General features: G+C 43.3%; 1 protein-coding gene across 2 annotated transcripts in view; it reads left to right on the top strand.

Moving 5' to 3' along the window:
- Positions 1-24,340, top strand: part of LOC137324598 (protein transport protein Sec23B) — a 71,935-nt gene that overhangs the window by 13,346 nt on the left and 34,249 nt on the right. For both annotated transcript variants that reach the window (XM_067989076.1, XM_067989075.1), the window contains exons 4-10: positions 6,182-6,268; positions 6,461-6,697; positions 9,619-9,701; positions 14,069-14,213; positions 15,089-15,247; positions 22,245-22,360; positions 23,764-23,887. In XM_067989076.1, the coding sequence (XP_067845177.1) occupies positions 6,182-6,268; positions 6,461-6,697; positions 9,619-9,701; positions 14,069-14,213; positions 15,089-15,247; positions 22,245-22,360; positions 23,764-23,887 (951 nt within the window). The remainder of the gene's footprint in view (positions 1-6,181; positions 6,269-6,460; positions 6,698-9,618; positions 9,702-14,068; positions 14,214-15,088; positions 15,248-22,244; positions 22,361-23,763; positions 23,888-24,340) is intronic.

Here is a 24,340-nt window from a genome sequence, read left to right as displayed (position 1 = left end):
TGCTGATGGCCCACAGCGCCTCATGGATGCCCAGTTTTGAGCTGCCAGATCTGTTCTGAATCTATCCCATTTAGCACGGTGGTAGTGCCACGCAACACGATGGACAGTGTCCTCAGTGTGAAGGACAGTGCGGTGTTCGCTCCTACCAATGCTGTCGTGGGAAGATGGATCTGCAACAAGTATATTGGTGAGGACAAGGTCAAATAGGTTTTTCCCTCATGTTGGTTCTCTCACTACCTGCCGCAGGCCAAATCTGGCAGCTATGCCCTTCAGGACTCTGCCAGCTCGGTCAGTAGTGGTGCTACCAAGCCACTCTTGGTGACGAATATTGAAGTCCCCCACCCAGTGTATATTCTGTGCCCTTGCCACCCTCCGTGCCTCCTCCAAGTGGTGTTCAACATGGAGGAGTACTGATTCATCAGCTAAGGGAGGGCGGTAGGTTGTAGTCAGCAGGAGGTTTCCTTACCCATGTTTGACCTGATACTATGAGACATCATGGGGGTCCAGAGTCAATGTTGAGGACTCCCAGGGTCACTGCCTCCTGACTGTATAACACTGTACCGCCACCTCTGGTGGGTCTGACCCCCTGGTGGGACAGGACATAACCAGGGATGGTGATGGAGGAGTCTGGGACACTCGCTGTAGGGTATGACTCTGTGCGTATGGCTGTGTCAGGCTGTTGCTTGACTAGTGTGTGGGCCACCTCTCCCAATTTTGGCACCAGTCCCCAATGTTAGGGAGGAGGACTTTGCAGGGTTGACTGGGCATGATTTGCCTTTGTTGTCGCCAGTGCCTAGTGGTCCAATGCTGGGTGGTCTGTCCAGTTTTATTCTTATTATGTCTTTTTGTAGCGGGATTGTACAACTGAGTGGCTTGCTCGGCCATTTCAGAGGACAGTTAAGAGTCAATCACATCGCTGTGGGTCTGGAGTCACATAGTGGCCAGACCGGCAGGTTTCCTTCCCTAAAGGACATTAGTAACCCAGATGTGTACATAGCATGTGTGTGAATGTGTATACATTGTGTGTGTGTGCGCACGCGTGCGCTGGGGTGGGGGCAATATATTACCATGCATAGATGATTGGTTAATGGACAGAAAACAGAATAGGGATAAACGGGTCATTTTCAGGTTGACAGGCTCTAACTAGTGGGGTGCTGCAGGGATCCGTGCTTGGGCTTCAGTTATTTACAATCTATATTAATGACTTAGATGAAGGGACCAAGTAATGTATCCAAGTTTGCTGACGATACAAAGTTAGATGAGAAAGTAAGCTGTGAGGAGGACACAGAGTCTGCAAAGGGATATAGACAGGTCAGGTGAGTGGGCAAGAAGGTAGCAGATGGAATATAATGTGGGGAAATGTGAGGTTATTCACTTTGGTAGGAAGAATAGAAAAATAGAATATTTTTTAAATGGTGAGAAATATTAAATGTTGGTGTTCAGAGAGATTTGGGTGTCCTTGTACAAGAAACGCAAAAAGTTAGCAAGCAGATACAGCAAGCAATTAGGAAGGCAAATGGCGTGTTGGCCTTTATTGCAAGGGGTTTGGAGTACAAGGGTAAGGAAGTCTTGCTACAATTGTACAGAGCTTTGCTGAGACCTCACCTGGAGTACTGCATACAGAATTAAGGGATATGGGGGGAAAAATTCAAAAGGGGCCGTTTTTGGACGCGGGTAGTGCGATGCGCTAGTACCCCGCGCCCAATGGCCCCTGCACAGGCAGGACGCAAGTTTGGATCCACCAGAGCACTTACCCGCAATCAATGTTCCTTTCCAGGCCTGGCACATGGAATCAATGCAATTCACACTTTCTACCACCAGAGGGAGCTCTTAAAGGGAGGATGTTTCTTAGAAACCTCTTAAAGGTAGCTGGTACCTGTTATTTGCTGAAAATAACAGTCTACTGTCTGCACAGAGTCTGAATGGAGATCAGACGTTGCATGGGTATAACACAAATGCAGGTCCCATCCCTATGTTTACACACTGATAAGTTATGTTAAAACATTGAATAAAGGTTGCGCACTACTAAATCCCACATCCTCCAATCTGCATGCCAGACCTCACCAATTTGCCAATCTGAATTGGTACCAGGCCTGCGAGAGTGCATGCACCAAGGTTCTCTGCACTAGAGACCTTGGTGCAAGAGGCGGACAGAAGGAGGGACATCCTATATCTGGGGGTGGGGGGGAGGGGGGCAAGAGGCCCTCCAGACATATACTCAAAAGGCAGCAGAGGACAAAGTCAATGCCAGGCGCAAAGCATCAAGAACATGGATGCAGTGCAGGAAGAAGTTCAATGCTTTGACATGAGTGGTCAAGGTGAGTTAGGTCAAGTGGCGTCTCCTACCAATTGCACCATGCACTACACCCCCCATCTCCCACATACCAATAAACTCTTTCCATCAGTACTCAACTCTTCCAATCGGATGCTCCCTCTCCCCCTTATACATTACCACAATTTCAAGCCACCCACCCACAACTCACAGGCCACACATGCAGGCAGCTATTCAACAATGACAGGCGCATCACCCAGACACACATCCTGCTTTCTTGAAGGAGAAGGTGGCGCATATCAAGAGGCAGCAAGTAGCAGTGGCATTTAGCCCCTTGAGCCTGTTCTGCCATTCACTGAGATTATGGTGGACCTGTGACCTAACTCCATATACCTGCCTTAACCCCATATCCCTTGGTTCACAGAAATCTATCAATCTCAGATTTAACATTCATAAGTGAGCTAGCATCAACTGCCGCCTGCAGAAGAGCGTTCCAAACGTCTCCCACCCTTTGCGTGTAGAGGCATTTCCTAACTTCACTCCTGCATGTCCTGGCTCTAAATGTTAGGCTACGTCCCCGTGTCCTAATATTCAAGTATAGGAGACCTCCAAAAACAGTTACAAATGTCTCAGCAGCCAGAAGCAATAATCCAGCCACTAACCTGTAAATCCTGCATGGTCCCTTTAAATAGTGCCGGTGGGGGATCCTCCAGGCACTCTAAGACATGTTCAGATGGTCGGGGTTAAGACTGCGTTCGAGTTGAGCGTTAAGTCCCAAAATGGTGTCTATCACTTTAAATCAGCGTTGCACACTAATTGAAGCCATTTTCTCCCTACTTTACATGATTCCAGCATTCGTTATCTGCGCCTGCGCTAACTCTATACCAAGATGGCATCTGGCGCACGTCACGCGGGAAACGTGTGTGCGCATCCAAGACTCCATCTTGGATGTCAGAGAGGCCTTGTAGCGCCAAAACAATGGGCGCTACACGGCCCAATTTAGCGTCCATAGTCTCAGGATAAGGAGTCGGCCATTTAAAACTGAGATGAGGAGGAATTTCTTCACACAGAGGATTGTGAATCTTTGGAATTCTCTACCCCAGAGGGCTGTGAATGCTGAATCATTGAACATGTTCAAGACTGAGATAGATAGATTTTTGGACTCTAGGGGCATCAAGGGATGTGGGGATCGGGCGGGAAAGTGGAGTTGAGGTCGAAGATCAGCCATAATCTTATTGAATGACAGAGCAGGTTCGAAAGGCCGTATGGCCTTTCTTGCTCCTATTTCTTATGTTCATGTGTCTGTCCCCCAGTGCCTGCAGTGTGCCCAGGGCTTTATCTTTGGTTCCCTCTTACTCATCTATAGGCTGGTCCATCTGCAGCATCTTCTGCACGCTGACTGGGTCAACTTCCGTACGTAGACTGATGCCCAACTTCTGTGTCTCTGCCAACATTGTTGACTGTTGCTGTAATATCTGATTGTTCAACATCAAGCCCTAATGTTGGATGGGCACCCAACCCGCATCTGACTGTGACTCCATCAATCTCCCTGGCACCCCACTTAGGCTGAATCTGACAATACACAATCTCTGCACCCTGTTTATCTTGAGCTGAGCTTTAAACCATACATCCAGTTCATTGCTGCTGTCTTCCACCAATGGAACATTGCTCACTTACACCCCTACTATAGGCTTTCTGCTGCTGAAACCCTCATCACCTCTGTGATCAAATTCTCAAGTGCTCTCCTTGCTGGCCTCCCGACCTCCATCCTTCACAAGCTTCAGCTAATCCAGAACTCTATGACCCAAGTCCTCTCCTGAACACCCATCATCCGTCCCCTTTTACAGTCTTTGCCAAGCTTTACTGGCTCCCTGTGCCCTAGTGAATCAATTTCAACATCTGAAGTCCCATTCTTCAGCCTTTGTCAAGTATAAATTTTAGATATTTGTCAGCCTTTGCCAGGTGTGGGGGAAAGGAAAGAAATGCCAGGCAAACATGAAATGAAAGGAAACCCATTTTGGGACACAAAATGGATTCTGTGGGCAAATGGCGGAGTGGCAAGCACCCAATCTACTGTTTGGTTCACAAACTGTACATGCAGGTTTCTGAGATGGGTGTGAGGGTGGCCCTTGAGGGCGCTGTCCGCCGAGGACAGCAAGTTCCATTCCTGGCAGCTAAGTGGTGTCTAGACTCAACCTACATGCTACCTGCAGGGCCTAGGAACAGATGAATAAGCAGTTCACTAAGGTGAGGCGACCCAAAAGAACAATATATGTTGGGCAGACGATCTAAGATTATATGCCACAAAGCATTACCTGTTAACCTATTCCACATTTACTGCTCATCTATGTTAAGCCCTAACGCAAACTTGCAATTCTTTTATTGCATCTCATGGATATATGTACCTCATGGCACACCTTCAAGGTGCAGTGTAGAATTGAAAGCCATTCCACGCTCACATCTTCCAAGGGCATCATACTTTAGATCACTTTAAAACAACCTATCTACATGATGTACAGTCACTTACTGACACCCAGGTTGGCATGCAGGTTGTGTACATATCTGTCACTCTGCATGGGCTCTTTTGACTGCCACCATCTCAAGATTGTTTTCTGCTTGTACAGCAAGTGATATATTGAGAGCTCATTCCCGACCTGCAGAAAGGCCTCTCCGACATGCCCAATAGTGGGTCTGTGGACCTGCATACTTGGGTGACGGCAAGTCTGTGCAATGCACCTCGGGTACTGGCAGGTCTCTTTCTGATCATTTCTCCGTCTTATCCTCTAGCTCCCTAAGGGCAAGAGGAATTCCCAAAGGAATGCTCTTCTGACCACTTGGGACTGTTGCAATGAACAGAGAAGCTTCTTTGTTAGGTAGTGAAAAGATTTTTTTTTTAAAAAGTAAAATTCAAAATGATACTTCCAAATAACAGTGCATCTAAATAAATGCTACAAAACAAACCAAAAAGACAAAAATGTTAGAAGTACTTTCACTCAGGAAGCTAGAAGGGCACTGACACACTCTTAGAAACCTCAGTTCTAAAGGAAATGCATCTATTTTGTACTGGATCTCAGAGATGAAGCAGTTTGAGGAGCAAACCATGGAAAATGTGGGGATGGGTGCCTCACAATCAGCAGCACACACCTCTTTAATATCCAGCGCAGTCTGGATACAAAATACCAGCAAGTGGGTTCCCAACACGCTTTTGGGCAACAAGTTTCTCCTAAGTTAACAATGCCCCCGTGCCGAGTGCACAAGTTGCAGTGGAAAATCACTAATTACTGAGCTATGTATTTTTTAATCTTCTGTAGGCTGTGATTTGATTGTTTCAAAAATATGACCAGTGAATAGGATTTTTTTGAATATTATTATAAAACTGCTTCTGTTCAGATCATTTTTGTTTAGTTCTGTAATTAAAACAATTATTCAATGATTAAGGTAATGTTTGTGGCACAAGTTGCAAATGGTCCTTAATGTTCATGAAATACACTTATTCTTGAAGTGTATGATAAGTACTGTCAATATCCCTTGTTATCACTAGGATTTGAGCAAAGTATAATGTTGGTTATATGAAATTCCACACAACTGCAACATGGGTGTTTTTTCCCAGTAAGACTTAAGTAAAGCATAACAGTGGAATTTTCCTGCTATGCCTCTTTGAAATATAGAAAATACCCAGCGGTACAGTTGTAGATTTTGTCCTTCCAAACATTGGTTGTGTCCAGCGAGGGAATTTTGAGCTATAAATTGAGTAGCATACAAGAAGCGTATTAGCACAACATAAAGATATATTGGATTAAGTGTGAGTTTTCCTGCAGTGCACTAATATTAATATGCTAAATAAGCCCAGTGACAAAATTGCGCACATACTTGGTGTGTTCTTATTTTTATAAATGATCTATTCTGCAGTTTTCACCATCTTACTCGGGCATTTCTGAAGTGAATCAGCCAGCTGAACTACTGCCGCAGTTTTCAACTATTGAATATGTTGTGCAGGTAATATGAGGAACATGTCTTCTCATGATGTTAACATTATACTTGCAAAAGTGTTCTGTATATTGCATTAAGTTATAACTTGTTTTGTGTAAGATGAGTTTAATGGGTGGTTTGAGTCTTACTAAGAAACTGTTAATGCTAATGTGAGTGTATCCATTGCACTAATCATCTTTTTAATTGTGCGTTGAACAGCGAGGTTCACCTGCCCCTCTCATCTTCCTGTATGTGGTGGACACTTGCTTAGAGGAAGATGATCTTCAGGCCCTCAAGGAATCCCTACAGATGTCCCTGAGTCTACTCCCTCCCAATGCACTCGTTGGTCTGATTACTTTTGGTCGAATGGTGCAGGTCCACGAACTGAACTGTGAGGGGATTTCCAAAAGCTACGTCTTCAGAGGCACAAAGGACTTGACAGCAAAACAAATCCAGGTGTGCTTGGCAGGTTTTTGGAAAGTTCAAAGTAGATGTCATTCATATTCTTTGTAAATCTCTTTACCAAGTGATGTGGGCATTTCAATTTTCAGCCAGTTTTTTGAAAAAAGCCTTTTATCAAAAATTGTATTTATTGCAAATTAAGTTTTTGTAATTCTCCTCTACTCTGAGTCAAAGTTGATAGTTAATGTAATTGTGCTACATAGATTCTGTGATGTTAATTCACAGTTCTTTGGCTAAAGTTAGTATTTTTAGAATCAGTGCCCATTATCACCTTGTGCTTCCATGCATTCTTCTAAATGCAACAAATATTTTGGTAAGATGAGTGTTTGGATTTAAAAAGTAAATTGAGAAATGTAAGGGGCAATGCAGTTTTAAAGATTACAACAAATTTTAGCTTCCTTTTTATTTTTGTTTAAACAGTTAGGGGCCGATTTTAGCACCCGCTCTCGGGTGCGTTCTCAGCGGGGGGGCCTCGAAAATCCCGAAATGGAGCAGCGGGACCGGATCGCGCCTCGATCCCGCCCACTTCCGGGTTCCACGCTGACGCGCCGGCGTGCGCGCTCAGCCCCCGCTGGTGGGAATCCCGCAGGCAATTAAAGCCAGCGGGATGCCACTTGAGAGTATTTACTTTGCTTGTTCAGGTCATTAACTGACCTGATTAAGGGACTGTGTGTGATTTTGGATAAACATGGGACTGTTTCACACACTGGGGGAAACACTCCCAGGTCGAATGGACGTGTTGAGCTGTCAGCCTGTGGCAGCTGCAAAGGTCCATTTGACAGGTGGGGGGGGGGGGGGGGGGGGGAGAGACCCTCACCCATTGAAGGAGGCCGCTCTGTCACTTGGGACAAAGTTTCGCCTCCACCACCCCCCTCCTGACGGTCAAAGTCACCAACCTGCTCACTTACCCCGGGGTCCGGAGACATGTACCTACCTTGCGGACCCCCTCACATGTACATCTTGCGGATGGGGGCTGCCGTAGCTGCAGTCATGACCTCCTCGGAGGGCGAACAGCATCACCAGCCTCGCCATCCACCCCGTCCACCTCTGACACGTGGAGCTCCACAACAGAGTGCTGTGACACATCCACCTGTACAGCAGGAGGGAGGGCTACCGCAGAGAGAGATGCGTCGCAGAGGGCACTACCCTCGCCACACGTTCCACAGACCGAGGCTCAGCCTCCTGGACCTCTCTGAGCAGCAGTGCACACGGAGGCTCAGAGTCACTCGCCATGTAGCCGTGGACATCTGCAGCCTCTTTCATGCCGAGCTGCTCCCGGCTGGCCCATGCACCATCCTCCTACCTGTCGCTGTCAACGTCACCACTGCCCTCACGAACTTCTCCTCCGCAGCCTTCCAGGGTGCAACGGGGGACATCCCCGATGTCTCTCAGTCCTCTGCGCAGAAGAGCACTGTAAAAACACCCACACCCACTCTGCGGTGACAATGGGTGGCATCAGTGGTGGGTCCGCATAGTGATACACAGGAGCGGGCATTATTGCGCAAAACAGACAGGATTCGCGAAGACATGGCAGTAGTGGTGCCAATACAATGTGTGCTGTGAGTTGTTCTGATATTCAATATAGGTAACACCCATGACAAACCCTCAAACACCCTTGTGCATCCCCTTCATGCTCACGGCACGTTTGCCTTACGCTGCCTACTACACATATGTGATGCATGCCCTGTGGCTGCAGCACAGATGGTGGCAGGTTGAGTGAGGCTGGCCGTGAGAGAGATGCACGAGAGGGTGAGTATGGGATAGAGCCATGAGATTGTATGAGGGTTGGGTTGCGTGGTAGTGGCGGGGTGAGTACTCGCGAGGTGAGTAGGTGCAGGTAAGATGGGGATGGGGTTTGAGTGGGTATGAGGGGTGATGTGACAGAGTAGTGTTGGCAGTGCCAAAGGAGATGTGGGGTGGGGGCAGTGTTGTGGCAGAAGGTGTGTAGGGGAAAGACTACGTGTTCTCACTGTGGTTGACCTACTGATGTCATTGGAGCGCCTTCTGCACTGTATGCAGGTGGGCGATACGTTGGTGGTGCTGGTGACCTCCTCTGCCACCTCGAGCCAGGCTTTCTTGGTGGCAGAGGCAGGCCGCTTCCTCCCGCCCGCCGGGTGGAAGATCACTGTCCTCCCCCTCCTCCTCACCCCATGTATTGATACCTGGGGTGAGGCATCATTAAACTGGGAGCAGCCTTCCCCCTGGGCTGCTCCATGCTGTAAGTTTTCAAATTTGTTGCAGCATCTGTCAGTGGAGGACTGCCCCTTTAAATAGAGCGCCTCCAGCTGACAGATCGTACTGCGCAGCCTGCCCGATGCGCAGATCAGCAGCGTGGAACCCGGAGGTGCAGTTAAGTGACTCCAATTAGTGTGTTGCCTGCTATGATCGCGCGGGAATCCCACTAATTTCACCGGGCGTGTTTTTAACGCGCCCGCTGGCCCACCCGCCGGGAACCCGCACCCCTGGTAAAATCGGGCCCTTACTGTTTGAGTTCAGCCATACGAAAATATGGTACTTATGTATAGTTCAGTGAATCAATCATTGGAACACTCTGTTAATACTTTCTCTACCAACGTTAATTCAGCTTCCTTATACTTTGGATACAGAAACTTTTTGAGGCATGGTCAGCATTCAGTGAGCAATTATTTTTATATAAAATCAAAAATTTACTTAATTTTTAATCGTTCAAATTTTATAAAGGGATTCTAATGAGATTTTTCCTTGCTAATGAGGAAGGATTCACTACTTATTAATAGTCTGAAGATTGTGAACATTATACTATGTTGTAACTTTTGTTGTGGTACAAGAGCTTTCTCCATGTTGTCAAACTGTTTTAAAATGGCTAGATTAAGGCAGTTAATTTCCTGTATTGAAATATAAGTGTTTAGTTTTAATTATTTTCCCACTTCAAACAGGATATGTTGGGTCTCACAAAACCACCTGCAACAGTTCAAGGAAAGACCCCACAATCACAGGAGCATCCTGGCATATCCAGCAGGTATTATGACTGAAGTCAGAAGTGACTTTTTATAGCAACTCTTAGCAAAATATTTAGAATTTAAAGAAAGATATTTCTAGATATCTTTTGGGTAAATTTTTCCCTGTCTCCCACCCTAGTTGCTAAATTTTTGTCAAAATTAAACCGATGCAATAGTAAAGCTTCCTGTTATTTATTAAATGTTACCTATTACCTATGCCGCAGACATAATTCCAGGATGGTATGTTGCCTCCCTGGTGCCAGGGTCGAGGATGTCACTGAGCGGCTGCAGAACATTCTGGGGGGGTGGTGGGGGAGGGTGAACAGCCAGAGGTCGTGGTCCATATTGGTACCAACGACCTAGGTAGAAAGGGGGATGAGGTCCTGCAGGCAGATTTTAAGGAGTTAGGACGGAGATTAACAAGCAGGACCTCAAGGGTAGTAATCTCCGGATTACTCCCAGTACCACACACTAGTGAGTATAGAAATAGGAGGATAGAGCAGTTGAATGTGTGGCTGGAGAAATGGTGCAGGAGGGAGGGCTTTAGATTCCTGGGGCATTGGGACTGGTTCTGGGGGAGTTGGAACCTGTACAAGCCGGAAGGGCTGCACCTCTACAGGGCCAGGACCAATATCCTTGCGGGGAGGGTTTAAATTAACTTGGCAGGGGGATGGGAACCCGAGAGGAGATTCAGAAGGGAGAGTAACAAAGCTGGAAGTGGAAGGCAGAAAAGTAGTAAGTGAAATTGGAAGGCAGCAGAAACAAAGGCTAGCGGCAAATAATGTCAAAATAGGAAAAAATGTTAAAAAGGCAATATTAAAGGCACTTTGTCTGAATGCACGCAGCATTCACAACAAGATAGATGCGTTGACGGCACAAATAGAAGTAAATGGGTATGATCTAATTGCCATTACGGAAACGTGGCTGCAGGGTGATCAAGACTGGCAACTGAATATTCAAGGATATTCGACTTTTAGGAAGGACAGGCAAAAGGAAAAGGAGGTGGGGTAGCGCTGTTAATAAAGGATGAGATCAGTACAATATTGAGAAAGGATCTTGGCTCAGAAGATCAAGATGTAGAATCAGTTTGGGTGGAGCTAAGAAATAGCAAGGAGCAGAAAACATTGGTGGGAGTTGTTTATAGGCCACCAAACAGGAGTGGTAATGTAGGGCACGGTGTAAAGCATGTAACAAGAGTAATACAGTAATCATGGGGGACTTTAATCTGCATATAGATTGGGCAAATGAAATTTGCACTAATGCTGTGGAGGATGAATTCCTGGAATGTATACGAGATGGTTTTCTAGATCAGTATGTTGAGGAACCAACTAGGGAACAGGCTATTTTAGAACTAGTATTGTGCAATGAGAAAGGGTTAATTAATAATCTTGTTGTAAAGGAGCCCTTAGGGAAAAGTGACCATAATATGATAGAATTCTTCATTAAGTTTGAAAGCGATGTAGTTCAATCCAAAACTAGGGTCTTAAATCTAAACGAAGGAAACTACGAAGGTATGAGGCGCAAGTTGGCTGTGGTTGATTGAGGAACTACGTTAAAAGGTATGACAGTAGACAGGCAATGGCTAGCATTTAAAGAATTAATACATAATTTGCATCAAATATATATTCCTTTAAGGCACAAAAATCCAACAGGAAAAGTGGTCCAACTGTGGCTAACATGAGAAATTAAAGATAGTATTAAATCAAAAGAAGAGGCATGGCAAAGGCAAATGTGGGTCCCTCACAGACAGAGACAGGAGAATTTATATTGGGGAATAAGGAAATGGCAGAGAAATTAAACAAATAGTTTGTGTCTGACTTCACGGAAGAAGACACAAAAAATCTCCCAGAAATACTAGAGAACCAAGGGTTCTGGCGAATGAGGAACTGAAAGAAATTCGTATTAGTAAAAAAAAATAGTACTAGAGAAGTTAATAAGACTGAAAGTCGATAAAGGACCTGATGATCTACAACCCAGAGTTTTGAAAGAGTTGGCTATAGAGATAGTTGATGCATTGGTTGTCATCTTCCAAAATTCTATAGATTCTGGAACGGTTCCTGCAGATTGGAGGGTAAATGTAACCCCACTATTTAAGAAAGGAGGGAGAGAGAAAACAGGGAACTACAGACCTGTTGGTCTGACATCAGTAGTAGGGAAAATGTTAGAATCTATTACAAAGGATGTGATAACAGGACATTTAGAAAATAATAATAGGATTTGGCAAAGTCAACATGGATTTATGAAAGGAAAATCGTGTTTGACAAACCTATTGGAGTTCTTTGAGGATGTAACTAGTAGAATAGATATGGGGGAACCAGTGGATGTGCTGTATTAGGATTTTCAGAAAGCTTTCGATAAGGTCCCACACAGGAGGTTGGTGAACAAAGTTAGAGCACATGGAATTGGGGGTAATATACTGGCATGGATTGAGAATTGGTTAACAGACAGAAAACAGAGAGTAGTAATAAATGGGTCTTTTTCAAGTTGGCAGACTGTGACTAGTGGGGTTCTGCAGGGATCGGTGCTTGGACCCCCAGTTATTTACAATCTATATCAATGATTTGGATGAGGGAACCAAATGTAATATTTCCAAGTTTGCTGATGACACAAAACTAGGTGAGAATGTCAGTTGCAAGGAGGATGCAAAGAGGCTTCAAGGGGATATAGACAGGCTAAGTGAGCGGGCAAGAACATGGCAGATGGAATATAATGTGGAAAAACGTGAAGTTATCTGCTTTGGCAGGAAAAACAGAAGTGCAGAGTATTTTTTAAATGGTGAGAGATTGGGAAATGTTGATATTCAAAGGGACCTGGATGTCCTTGTACATGAGTCACTGAAAGCTAACATGCAGGTATAGCAAGCAATTAGGAAGGCAAATGGTATGTTGGCCTTTATTACAAGAGGATTTGAGTACAGGAGTAAAGATGTCTTACTGCAATTATATAGGGCCTTGGTGAGACCGCACCTGGAGTATTGTGTACAATTTTGGTCTCCTTACCTAAGAAGGGATATACTTGCCATAGAATGAGTGCAACGAAGGTTCACCGGACTGATTCCTGGGATGGTGGGATTGTCGTATGAGGAGAGATTGAGTAGACTAGGCCTGTATTCTGTAGAGTTTAGAAGAATGAGAGGTGATCTCATTGAAACATACAAAATTCTTACAGGGCTTGACAGGGTAGATACTGGGAGGATGTTTCCCCTGGCTGGGGAGTCTAGAACCAGAGGTCACAGTCTCAGAATAAGGGGTAGGCCATTTAGGACTGAGTAGACTAGGCCTGTATTCTGTAGAGTTTAGAAGAATGAGAGGTGATCTCATTGAAACATACAAAATTCTTACAGGGCTTGACAGGGTAGATACTGGGAGGATGTTTCCCCTGGCTGGGGAGTCTAGAACCAGAGGTCACAGTCTCAGAATAAGGGGTAGGCCATTTAGGACTGAGATGAGGAGAAATTTCTTCACTCAGAGTGGTGAATCTTTGGAATTCTCTACCCCTGAGGGCTGTGGAAGCTCAGTCATTGCGTACATTCAAAACAGAGATCAATTAGATTTCTAGATATTAGAAGGCATTAAGGGATATGGGGATAGTGCAGGAAAATGGCATCGAGGTAGAAGTTCAACCATGATCTTGTTGAATGGCAGAGCAGGCTCGAGGGGCTGGATGACCTACTTCTGCTCCTATTTCTTATGTTCTTAAATGCAGGTTCAGTAATTAAGTAGTTATTTGCTGGAGTTCAAATGTTAAACTCAGTTTAATGTCCCATTCCTCCTTGAACAATCTTTTTTCAAACCGATCTCTCCTAAGTGTTATCAAAACTGCCATTTTGGAATTGGGATTCTAAATAGTTTGGCTGTCCTGTCAACCATTTAAAATAGCATAATTGTAGCATACTTCATGTCAGAGCTGCTTCTCAAAGGTTCACCAAGGGTCTCAGTTTATTTCTGACTAGATTTTATTGGAACGTACAGCACATTTATTCCAAAACACAGTAGTAAAAGTCTGTCTCTGGCCACTCGGGTCTTTTATCACTTTAATATAACACACTGTTAAGCTGCTTCTTATTCCTCCCTTCATTTCCAGTATCAGTTAATTTGGCCTTGGTAGTGAGGCATTTTCTGTTGTCTTGAACACTATTCTTGAGTGGATCCAAAAAAGAAACATCCAAGAAATCAAATCTCCAACCTCTTATTCCAAATTCTGTTGATTTCAAACAGTAAAATGCATCAATTTAAGGTAAAACAGATCCCAATTGAACCTTTTAGCTATCAATTCCTGAGACTGTTTATGGAATTGAATAGCCAGCTGCCTGGCAGTGTTGTGATAACTTATTTATTTAAGAATACTCCAGTTAACACAGTAAGATGATGTGCTGCTTTTCTTTAAGGTTCTTGCAGCCTGTTCACAAAATTGACATGAATTTGACAGACCTACTTGGAGAACTTCAGAGGGACCCATGGCCTGTACCTCAGGGAAAAAGACCGTTGCGATCTAGTGGTGTGGCCCTGTCCATAGCTGTTGGTTTGCTGGAGGTAATGAGCTGCAGCTGCATGGTTATGTGATTTTTTTTAGATAATAACTGCCAAAACAAATTGAGCACACAGAAGCTTCTCCCTCTCCGCAGTGGTTTATTGCTTGACATATTGTCCTTTTTGAGGACCTTGTGAATTAATTTCTTAAGGACAGTACCTGAAACCATGTTGCACATGGAGGGAAGACCTGAACACACACCATTCTGGGCTGCCTCATTCAATAACTAGTGGTTGTTAATGGATTGGGAGAGGCCTGGGAGTAGGTCACCTCACTAGTTCCCAAATAGAAATCCTTGAGTGCAAGTGGCAAGCAGAGAAAAAGAACATTTGTTGTATCTGTAATACAATATTAACAACCTGTGTTTTTTTGATGGGTACATTACTTTTTTTTTAACCTGTTCCATTCTGTAACAGAGAGAAATGTGGCAACATGTTCCTAAACCTTTGCCAAAGGGCCAAACACCACCCTGGGTCTTTCTTCTCTGCCTAAAGTGGCCCCAATGGAAATCTTGCAGATCGGCATTTAGGCTAGCAATCCACAGGTATTCCAGCCAGCAATGTTCAATGCTGGCTGGATGCGAATCTATGCGATATGCAGTGGAGCTATTCATCTTAGGGAAAGAAGATTCAAACTAGAATTAGTACCTGATATTTTTCAGAATACCAAGATTGGGGGGAGTAAATATTGAAATTATTAATGTACAAATAATCTTTTTTTCACTAAGCTTATTGCTAATGTTAGTTGCTACAAATTGTGCTGTGAATTGAAGAGGTGCTGCTGAAGATGTACTGTCTTTAGCTCAGACTATGCACTGTGTTAGCTTGATCTCTCTTTGGGTGAAATGAATTATTAATGCTTGAATGCCTTCCTTCAGGGTAGCTTTCCGAATACTGGAGCTAGAATAATGTTGTTTACTGGAGGACCACCTACCCAGGGGCCAGGCATGGTGGTGGGGGACGAGCTTAAAACGCCCATTCGGTCTTGGCATGATATAGAAAAGGATAATGCACGATTCCTGAAAAAAGCAACCAAGGTTGGTCATTGGCTTTTTTATTTTAGGTTTTTGACATTGCATGGAATAGAATTTGGACCCAACTTCAATATTTGAATAGTTTCTGATGTGAAAGATCTGAGATTTAAAGGAGTGAATAATCTATTCATATTTGACAAGTGTCTTTAATTTTGAGTGACAGTCCACTCATTTTTGGGTTATAAATATTATCTATTTTGATCTATGTTGCTCTTCAAAATAAACAGATTGTGGGGGCAGATTTTCTCTGCATTATGTGTAACAAAATCGTGCAGCTGTTTATAAAGGATATGTAGTGAGCAGAGGAAATCCCCCCTAGCTCTGTTCATTTTAGCTTTATTCCATTTGACCGCTTCAGTTTTGTACACCTGTGATTTATTACTTTGCTGGTTTTGTGTAGATAATTGATTTAGAGCTGCCCTCTTAGCTTCGCTGCCTTGTTTGGGAATTGAGAAATGTAGGGACACTTCGACTGGAAAAATATTCTTTGATATTTATTTCTGTGATTACTTGATAAAGATAGAATCATACAGCACCGAAGGAGGCCATTCAGCTCATTATATCTATGCCTGCTCTGAAAGAGCTACCAATTAGTCCCACTCCCCTGCTCTTTCCCCATAGCCCTGCAAATTTTTCCTTTTTAAGTAGAGATCCAATTCCCTTTTGAAACAAGAGGATAACTAAGGAAAGAGTAAGGCCTATTAGAGACCAAAAAGGTAACCTCTGTGTGGAGGCGGAAGATGTGAGTATGGTTCTTAATGAATACTTTGTGTCTGTCTTCACAGAAGAGGGGGACGATGCAGAGATTGTAGTTGAGGAGGAGGAGGAGCGTGAAATATTGGATGGGATAAACATAGTGAGAGAGGAAGTTTAAGGGGTTTAGCATCTTTGAAAGTAAATAAATCGCCAGGCCCGGATGAAATATATCCCAGGCTGTTAAGAGAAGCAAGGGAGGAAATAGCGGAGGCCCTGACCATCATTTTCTGATCCTCCCTGGCGACCGGTGTGGTGCTGGAGGATTGGAGGGCTGCTAACGTTCTACCATTGTTTAAAAAGAGAGGTAGAGATAGACCGAGTAATTATAGGCCAGTCAGTCTAACCTTGGTGGTGGACAAATTATTGGAATCAATTCTGAGGGACAGCATAAATTGTCATTTAGAAAGGCAGGGTTAATCAAGGACAGTCAGCATGGATTTGTTATGGGAAGGTTGTGTCTGACTAACTTGATTGAATTTTTTGAGGTGGCAACAAGGAGGGTCGATGAGGGTAACGCGTTTGATGTAGTGTACATGAATTTTAGCAAGGATTTTGACAAGGTCCCACATGGCAGACTCTTCAAAAAAAAAAAGTAAAAGCCCATGGGATCCATGGGAAAGTGGCTAGTTGGATCCAAAATTGGCTCAGTGACAGGAAGCAAAGGGTAATGGTTGACAGGTGTGTTTGCGACTAGAAGGCTGTTTCCAGTGGGGTTCTGCAAGGCTCATTACTAGGTCCCTTGCTTTTTGTGGTTTATATCAATGATTTGGACTTGAATGTGGAGGGCTTGATCAAGAAGTTTGCAGGTGATACAAAAATTGGCCGCTTGGTTGATAGTGAGGAGGAAAGCCGTAGATTGCAGGAAGATATCAATGGACTGGTCAGGTGGGCAGAAAAGTGACAAATGGAATTCAATCCAGAGAAGTGTGAGGCAATGCACTTGGGGAGGGCAAACAAGGCAAGGCAGTACGCAATAACTGGGAGGATACTGAGATGTGTAGAGGAACAAAGGGACCTTGGAATGCATGTCCACAGATCCCTGAAGGTAGCAGAACAGGTAGATAAGGTGGTTAAAAAGGCATATGGCATACTTCCCTTTATTAGCTGAGGCATAGAATATAAGAGCAGGGAGGTTATGCTGGAACTGTATAAAACATTGGTTAGGCCACAGCTTGAGTACTGCGTACAGTTCTGGGCACCACATTACAGGAAAGATGTGATTGCACTAGAGAGGGTATAGAGGAGATTTACAAGGATGTTGCCAGGGCTGGAGAATTTTAGCTATGAGAAAAGATTGGATAGGCTGGGATTTTCTTCTTTGGAATAAAGGAGACTGAGGGGAGATTTAATTTTATGACTGGACTAGATAGAATGGATAGGCAGGACCTATTTCCCTTAGTGGACGGGTCAGTGACCAGGGGGCATAGATTTAAAGTAATTGGTAGAAGGATTAGAAGGGAGCTGAGGAGAAACATTTTCACCCAGAGGTGTTCCTCTCCACATCTCAGTATCCTCCCAATTATTGCGTACTGTGCTGTAACTTTTTATGATTCTATGAAAGTTATTATTGAATCTGCTTCCACCACCCTTTCAATTAGTGCATTCCAGATCATAACATCTCGCTGAGTAAAAATGTCTCCTCATCTTCCTCCCGGCTTTTTTGCCAATTACTTTAATTCTGTGCCTTCTGGTTACCGACCTTGCTGTCAGTGGGAGCAGTTTCTCCCTATCTAATCTATCAAAACCCCTCAGATGATTTGGTTAATATTGTCTTGTACATTAAACTCCCAACTGTCCCCACCAATTTCTTTTCTTTAGAATGTGCACTAACTGGCTGTGAGGTGCCAACTTGGTCCAAGGCCTCAGGCAGTGCTATTCTGGGATGGGCATTAAGACAAGTACAATAGCACCTCAATGAAAAGGTGCCTGCTCGTTTTCTTCCCTTCTCTCCAGCAGTGTCTGATTACTGCTTGATGCTTCATTGCAGAGTTATGGTTGAGGTAGGAAATTCAGCAGTGGGGAAGTTGGTGATTTTTAAAAATTATGTATAATGAAATTGTCACATCAAACTCCAGCACTTAAGCATTGGATAAGGAACAATCAAATGTGAAAATGCTTAACTGGAGAGCAAATCTCAGTGAGTTAAAAAGGGATCTTGCCCAGGTGGATTGGAATCAAAAATTGGTAGGCAAAATTGAACAATGAGAGGCCTTCAAGGAAGAATTGGTTCGGGTACAGAGTAGACACATCCCCATGAGGGGAAAGGGAAGGGCATCCAAAACTTGAGCTCCCTGGATGACTAAAGATATAGAGATTAAAATGAAACAGTAAAAGGAGGCTTATGACGAATGTAAGGTTCATAATGCAGTAGCGAACCAGGCTGAATACAGAAAGTACAGAGGAGATCTAAAAAAGGGAATAAGTGGGGCAAAGAGAATAGATTAGCAGCTATCATAAAAGGGAACCCTAAAGTCTTTTATAAACATAAAAATAGAAGGGTGGGACTGATCAGGGACAAAAAAGGAGATCTTCTTGTGGAGGCAGAGGGCATGACTGAGGCATTAAATGAATACTTTGCATCTGTTTTCACTAGAGAAGAGGATGCTGGCATTGTAGCAGTAAAGGAGGAGATATTCGCTATATTGGATAGGTTAAAAATAGATAAAGAGAAGATACTTAAAAGATTGGCAATACTGAAAGCAGAAAAGTCACCCGGTCAAGATGGGATGCATCCTAGTTTACTGAGGGAAGTAAGGGTAGAAATTGCGGAGGCTCTGGCCACAATCTTCCAATCCTCCTTGGATATGGGAATGGTGCCTGAGGACTGGAGGATTGCAAATGTTACACCCCTGTTCAAAAAAGGGGAGAGGGATAAACCTGGCAATTATAGGCCAGTCAGCCTAACGTCAGTGGTGGGAAACTTTGAGACAATAATTCGGGACAAAATTAATTGGCACTTGGAAAAGTATGGGTTAATAAATGAAAGCAGAACAGATTTGTTAAAGGAAAATCATGTTTGACTAACATGGTTGAGTTCTTTGATAAAATAACGGAGAGGGTTGATGAGGGGAGTGTGGTGGATGTTGTGTATATGGACTTTCAAAAGGCGTTTGATATAGTACCACATAATGGGCTTGTTAGCAAAATTAAAGCCATGGGATTAAAGGAACATTGACAGTATGGATATAAAATTGACTAGGGCACAGAAAGCAGAGAGTAGTGATGAACAGTTTTTTTTAGACAGGAGGGAAATATACAGTGGTGTTCCCCAGGGGTCAGTATTAGGACCACTGCCTTTTTTTGATAAATATTAATGACTTGGATATATAGGGTATAATTTCAAAGTTTGCAGATGACACGAAACTCGGAAATGTAGTAAATAATGTGGAGGATAGTTACAGACTTAAGGAGGACATAGACAGACTGGTGAAATGGGCAGACACATGGCAGATGAAATTTAACGCTGAGAAATGTGAAGTGATACATTTTGGTAGGAAGAATGAGGGGAGGCAAACTAAGCTAAATGGTACAATTTTAAAGGGAATGCAGGAACAGAGAGACCTGGAGGTGCACATAGACAAATCTTTGAAGATGGCATGACAGGCCGAGAAGGCTGTTTTTTTAAAAAAAAAGAACATTTGGGATCCTGGGCTTTATTAATTAAGAGGCATAGAGTACAAAAGCAAGGAAGTTATGTTAAACCTTTATAAAACACTGGTTAAGCCTCAGCTGGAATATTGTGTCCAATTCCGGGCACCACACTTAGGAAGGATGTCAAGGCCTTAGAGAGCGTGTAGAAGAGATTTAGTGGAATGGTACCATAGATGAAGGACTTCAGTCATATGGAGAGACTGGAGAAGTTGGGGTTGTTCTCCTTAGAACAGAGAAGGTTAAGGGGAGATTTGATAGAGGTGTTCAAAATCATGAATGGTTTTAAGAGCAAATAAGGAGAAACTGTTTCCAGTGGCAGATGGGTCGGTAACCAGAGGGGACAGATTTAAAGTGATTGACAAAAGAGCCACAGATGACATGAGGAAACATTTTTTTATGCAGCGAGTTGTAATGATTTGGAATGCACTGCTTGAAAGGGTGGTGGAAGCAGATTCAATAATAACTTTCAAAAGGGTATTGGATAAATACTTGAAGGGGAAACATTTACAGGGCTATGGGGAAAGAGCAGGGGAATGGGACTAATTGGATGGCTCTTTCAAAGAGCCGGCACAGGTACGATGGGCTGAATGGCCTCCTCCTGTGCTGTATCTATGAATATAATCTGGCCTGACACTTCAGCACAGTACTGAGAAAGTGCTGGATCGTCAGAGGAGTCATCGTTCGGATGAGACATTAAACCAAGGCAATGTGTGGCTCCTCAAATGGACGTATAAGATCTCATGGTAACACTTGAACAGCAAGGATTTCCGATATTCTGGCCAAACGTTCTCCCATCAATCAACAGCACCAGAGAATCATAGAATGGTTACAGCACAGAAGGAGGCCATTCGGCCCATCGAACCCATGCTGGCTCTTTGTAAGAGCAATCCAGTTAGTCCCATTCCCCCGCTCTTTCCCTGTAGCCCTGCAGATTTTTTCCCTTCAAGTATTTATCCAATTCCTTTTTGAAAGCCACGATTGAAGTTTCTTCCACCACTCTTTCAGGCAGTGCATTCCAGATCATAACAACTCAATGCGTAAAGAAGATTTTCCTCGTGTCGTCTTTGGTTTTTTTGCCAAACACCTTAAATCTGTGTCCTCTGGTTTTCAACCCTTCCGCCAATGGGAACAGTTTCTCTTTATTTACTTTATCTAAATCCTTCATGATTTTGAATACTTCTATCAAATCTCCTCTCAACCTTCTCTGCTCTAAGGAGAACAACTCCATCTTCTCCAGCCTATCCACATAACTGAAGTCCCTCATCCCTGGAACTATTCTAATAACCTTTTCTGCACCCTCTCTAAGGCCTTCACATCCTTCCTAAAGTGCGGTGCCCAGAATTGGACTCAGTGCTCCAGTTGTGGCCGCACCAGTGTTTTATAAAGGTTCAACATAACTTCCTTGCTTTTGTACTCAATGCCTCTATTTATAAAGCCCAGCATCCCATATGCTTTTTTAATCGCTTTCTCAACCTGTCCTGCCACCTTCAAAAATTTATGCACATATACCCCCAGGTGTCTCTGTTCCTGCAGCCCCCTTTAGAATTGTATCATTCAGTTTATATTGCCTCTCCTTGTTCTTCCTGCCAAAATGTATCACTTCGCATTTATCTGTTAAATTTCATCTGCCGTGTGACCGCCCATTCCACCAGCCTGTCTGTGTCCTCTTGAAGGACACTTCCAAGTTTTGTGTCTTATGCAGCTTTTGAAATTGTGCCCTGTACACCCAGGTCCAAATCATTAATATTTTTTTTAAAAATCAGTGGTCCTAGTCCTGATCCCTGGGGAACACCACTGGCTACCTTCCTGCAGTATGAAAAACAACCGTTCACCACTGCTCTCGGTTTCCTGTCAATTAGCCAATTTCGTGTCCATGCTGCCATTGCCCCTTTTATTCCATGGGCTTCAATTTTACTGACAAGCCCAGTCTATGGCACTTTATCAAACGTTGTTTGTAAGTCCTTATACACAACATCAACCGCATTGCCCTCATCAACCTCTCTGTTACCTCATCAAAAAAACTCAATCAAGTTAGTTAAACACGATTTGCCTTTAACCAATCCGTGCTGGCTTTCCTTTATTAATCCACATTTGTCCAAGTGACTATTAATTTTGTCCCGGATTATCTAAAAGCTTTCCCACCCCCGAGGTTAAACTGACTGGCCTGTAGTTGCTGGGTTTATCTTTACATCCTTTTTTGAACAAGGGTGTAACATTTGCAATCCAAAAACAGATTATATGATCATTCATTGGCTGTTTTTGTGACCTTGCAGTGCACAAATTGGCTGCTGTGTTTTCCTACATAAGTGACCTCACTTTATAACAATCACTTTGCAATATCCTGTGGTGTGATAAGGAGTTACATAAATGCTCTTTTCTTCATTCTTTCATTTGCTCCTTCTTTGAAAGACCACTTGCTTTCACCTCCACAACCTCTCCACCATTGAAACCCTTACAAGTGACTTTGTCATCTCCAGACTTTACTACTCCATTGCTGGGCCTTGCTGGTGGGTTTGTTCTTTCTTTCTCAGCTGTGTTTTGATAACATCTGTTCAGATATGTTTTTGTAATTTTCTACTATTTCTTCCTGTAGCACTATGAAGCTCTAGCGAACCGTGCAGCAGTAAATGGACATTGCATTGACATCTATGCTTGCGCTCTGGATCAAACTGGACTTTTGGAATTGAAGTGCTGCTGCAATTTGACAGGGCAAGTGATTAACAAAGAAATCAAATACTATGAGATCTTATTAACTAGAGAATACCTCATCTCAATTAAAACAATGCAATACGTTTAATACAGCAAAGATTGTAGTTCTGTAACTTCTAGAACAGCTGCTAATTTTTTTTCCAATTCCCCAAACCGAATGAGATGTGTATCTTTTTTCCTGTTATGTAAGCCCAAGAGCATCAGGGTTCCTGATGAAGCAAAACTTCAGTGAGTCTGTATCCAAATACTCGGGCACTTTCTTGGTATGAACATTCAGAAAAGTGATGGGGTGAAATGCAAGCGGTTTTTACCCATTCAACCCTCTTAAAGTTTAGATTCTAAAGGTCAGGCCTTTGAATTCTGTTTAAAATGTTTTGCCCATCAAGGTGAGGGATATTGTGTGGAAAAATTGTGCATTTTCTGATAATGGGTACCAGGTGGCAGCCTTGAGCACTCCAAATAAGGAATACAACAATTGCAATTAGAGTAAAACATCCTATCTGGTGGGCCCAACAATGTATTTCAGCCACTCAGGAGAGTAGCCCTAACGGACTAGTATGACATTTTTCCACTTCACACCTGATTTTTCAGCCTCTTTCAGTGAGATTATCAAATAATATCAAAATAAAACCCGCAGATGCTAAAAATCTAACAAAAACAGAAATTGCAGGAAACATTCAGCAGGTCAGTCAACATCTGTGGGGAGAACAGACAAGTTAACAGTTCAGGTGTGAGCCCTTTGTCAGAACTGAATGCCAAACTAGCATTTTGCTATGTGAACCAATCTCCATTGGAAGCTGGGATGAGAATGCCCAAACTCATTTCATGTGGGACCCTTGCAGACAGTAGAGACATTCATCCTCTCTCTCTCAGATAGATTTGAACCCAGGTTCCAACAACTAAAGGACTATGTATTATACCACTGTGCTGTCTGCCATTGTCCATGTTAATTTAATTCCACACATTGGCTCAACCTAATAGAAAAAAAACAATAGGGTAGATTTTCAACTTGCCGCCTGGACGTGGAACTGATGTTGCGGATTGGCCGACAGTTATAGAAACCACCCAATTTTCAATTATATTGAGTTTGATGGAAATGAAAATCGGTGATTTTTATAACGGACATCCAATCCGCAACACCAGTTTTATGTCCAGAGGGCAAGTTGGAAATCTACCCCAATGTGTAGATTTAAAAACTCAATGCTCAAGTAGGTAAGATCTTATTAATATAGGGGGGACACCTATCTGAGATATTTTCACAGGCAGATTTGATTGCTGATCCTCAGCGTTGTAAGTGGAGCAACAGGTGTGCTGTTAGTCTGAATACTTTTATTGTACAGATAAGTGTCACATGGTTTGTTGTTAAATAACTTCACAATCTGTGTCCACCTTTACAAACCTAGAGGTTACGTTGTGATGGGTGACTCCTTTAACACTTCCCTCTTCAAGCAAACATTCCAAAGGGTTTTCAGTAAAGGTCTGCAGGGAGACTTCAGAATGGCATTTGGTGCCACTTTGGAGCTTAAGGTAAGCAAGTACCTTAATTTAAATCTAATATTCAAACTCTGCTGAGTTAACCCTGTCGACTACTTCAGAAGTTATCATTAGGATTCTGGTAAAGCATAGTCATGAATGTCACTGCCTGGCATGTGAAGTACATGCTTTGTTTTTCTTTTACTTGTTTTCTTTCTCTCACTTGCTTTCTTTATCTACCTCTTCTATCTCCACCAATTTTGTACTAATGGAGGCAGTGCTCACCCATATCACTTAGTGACAATTAAACTACAGTGAAACCTGTAAATTAGGGACTGGCATCAGCTGTCTTTTTTTGCAGGTGTCCTTATTTTCAAAATGGTCATTGTAAAAAAAATTTCCCAACCATCTTGAAGAACTAGCTGAAATTTATGATCAGCACCTAATCAGCTGTAACAATGCTAAGAATCGATCTCCCACACCAACGTTCAACTCTGTTCACTTCAC

The sequence above is a fragment of the Heptranchias perlo genome, chromosome 8 (assembly GCF_035084215.1).
Source record: "Heptranchias perlo isolate sHepPer1 chromosome 8, sHepPer1.hap1, whole genome shotgun sequence".
NCBI classification, from domain to species: domain Eukaryota; kingdom Metazoa; phylum Chordata; class Chondrichthyes; order Hexanchiformes; family Hexanchidae; genus Heptranchias; species Heptranchias perlo.
The sequence above is the reverse complement of the archived record's forward strand: the minus strand, read 5'-3'. Positions and strand labels throughout refer to the sequence as shown.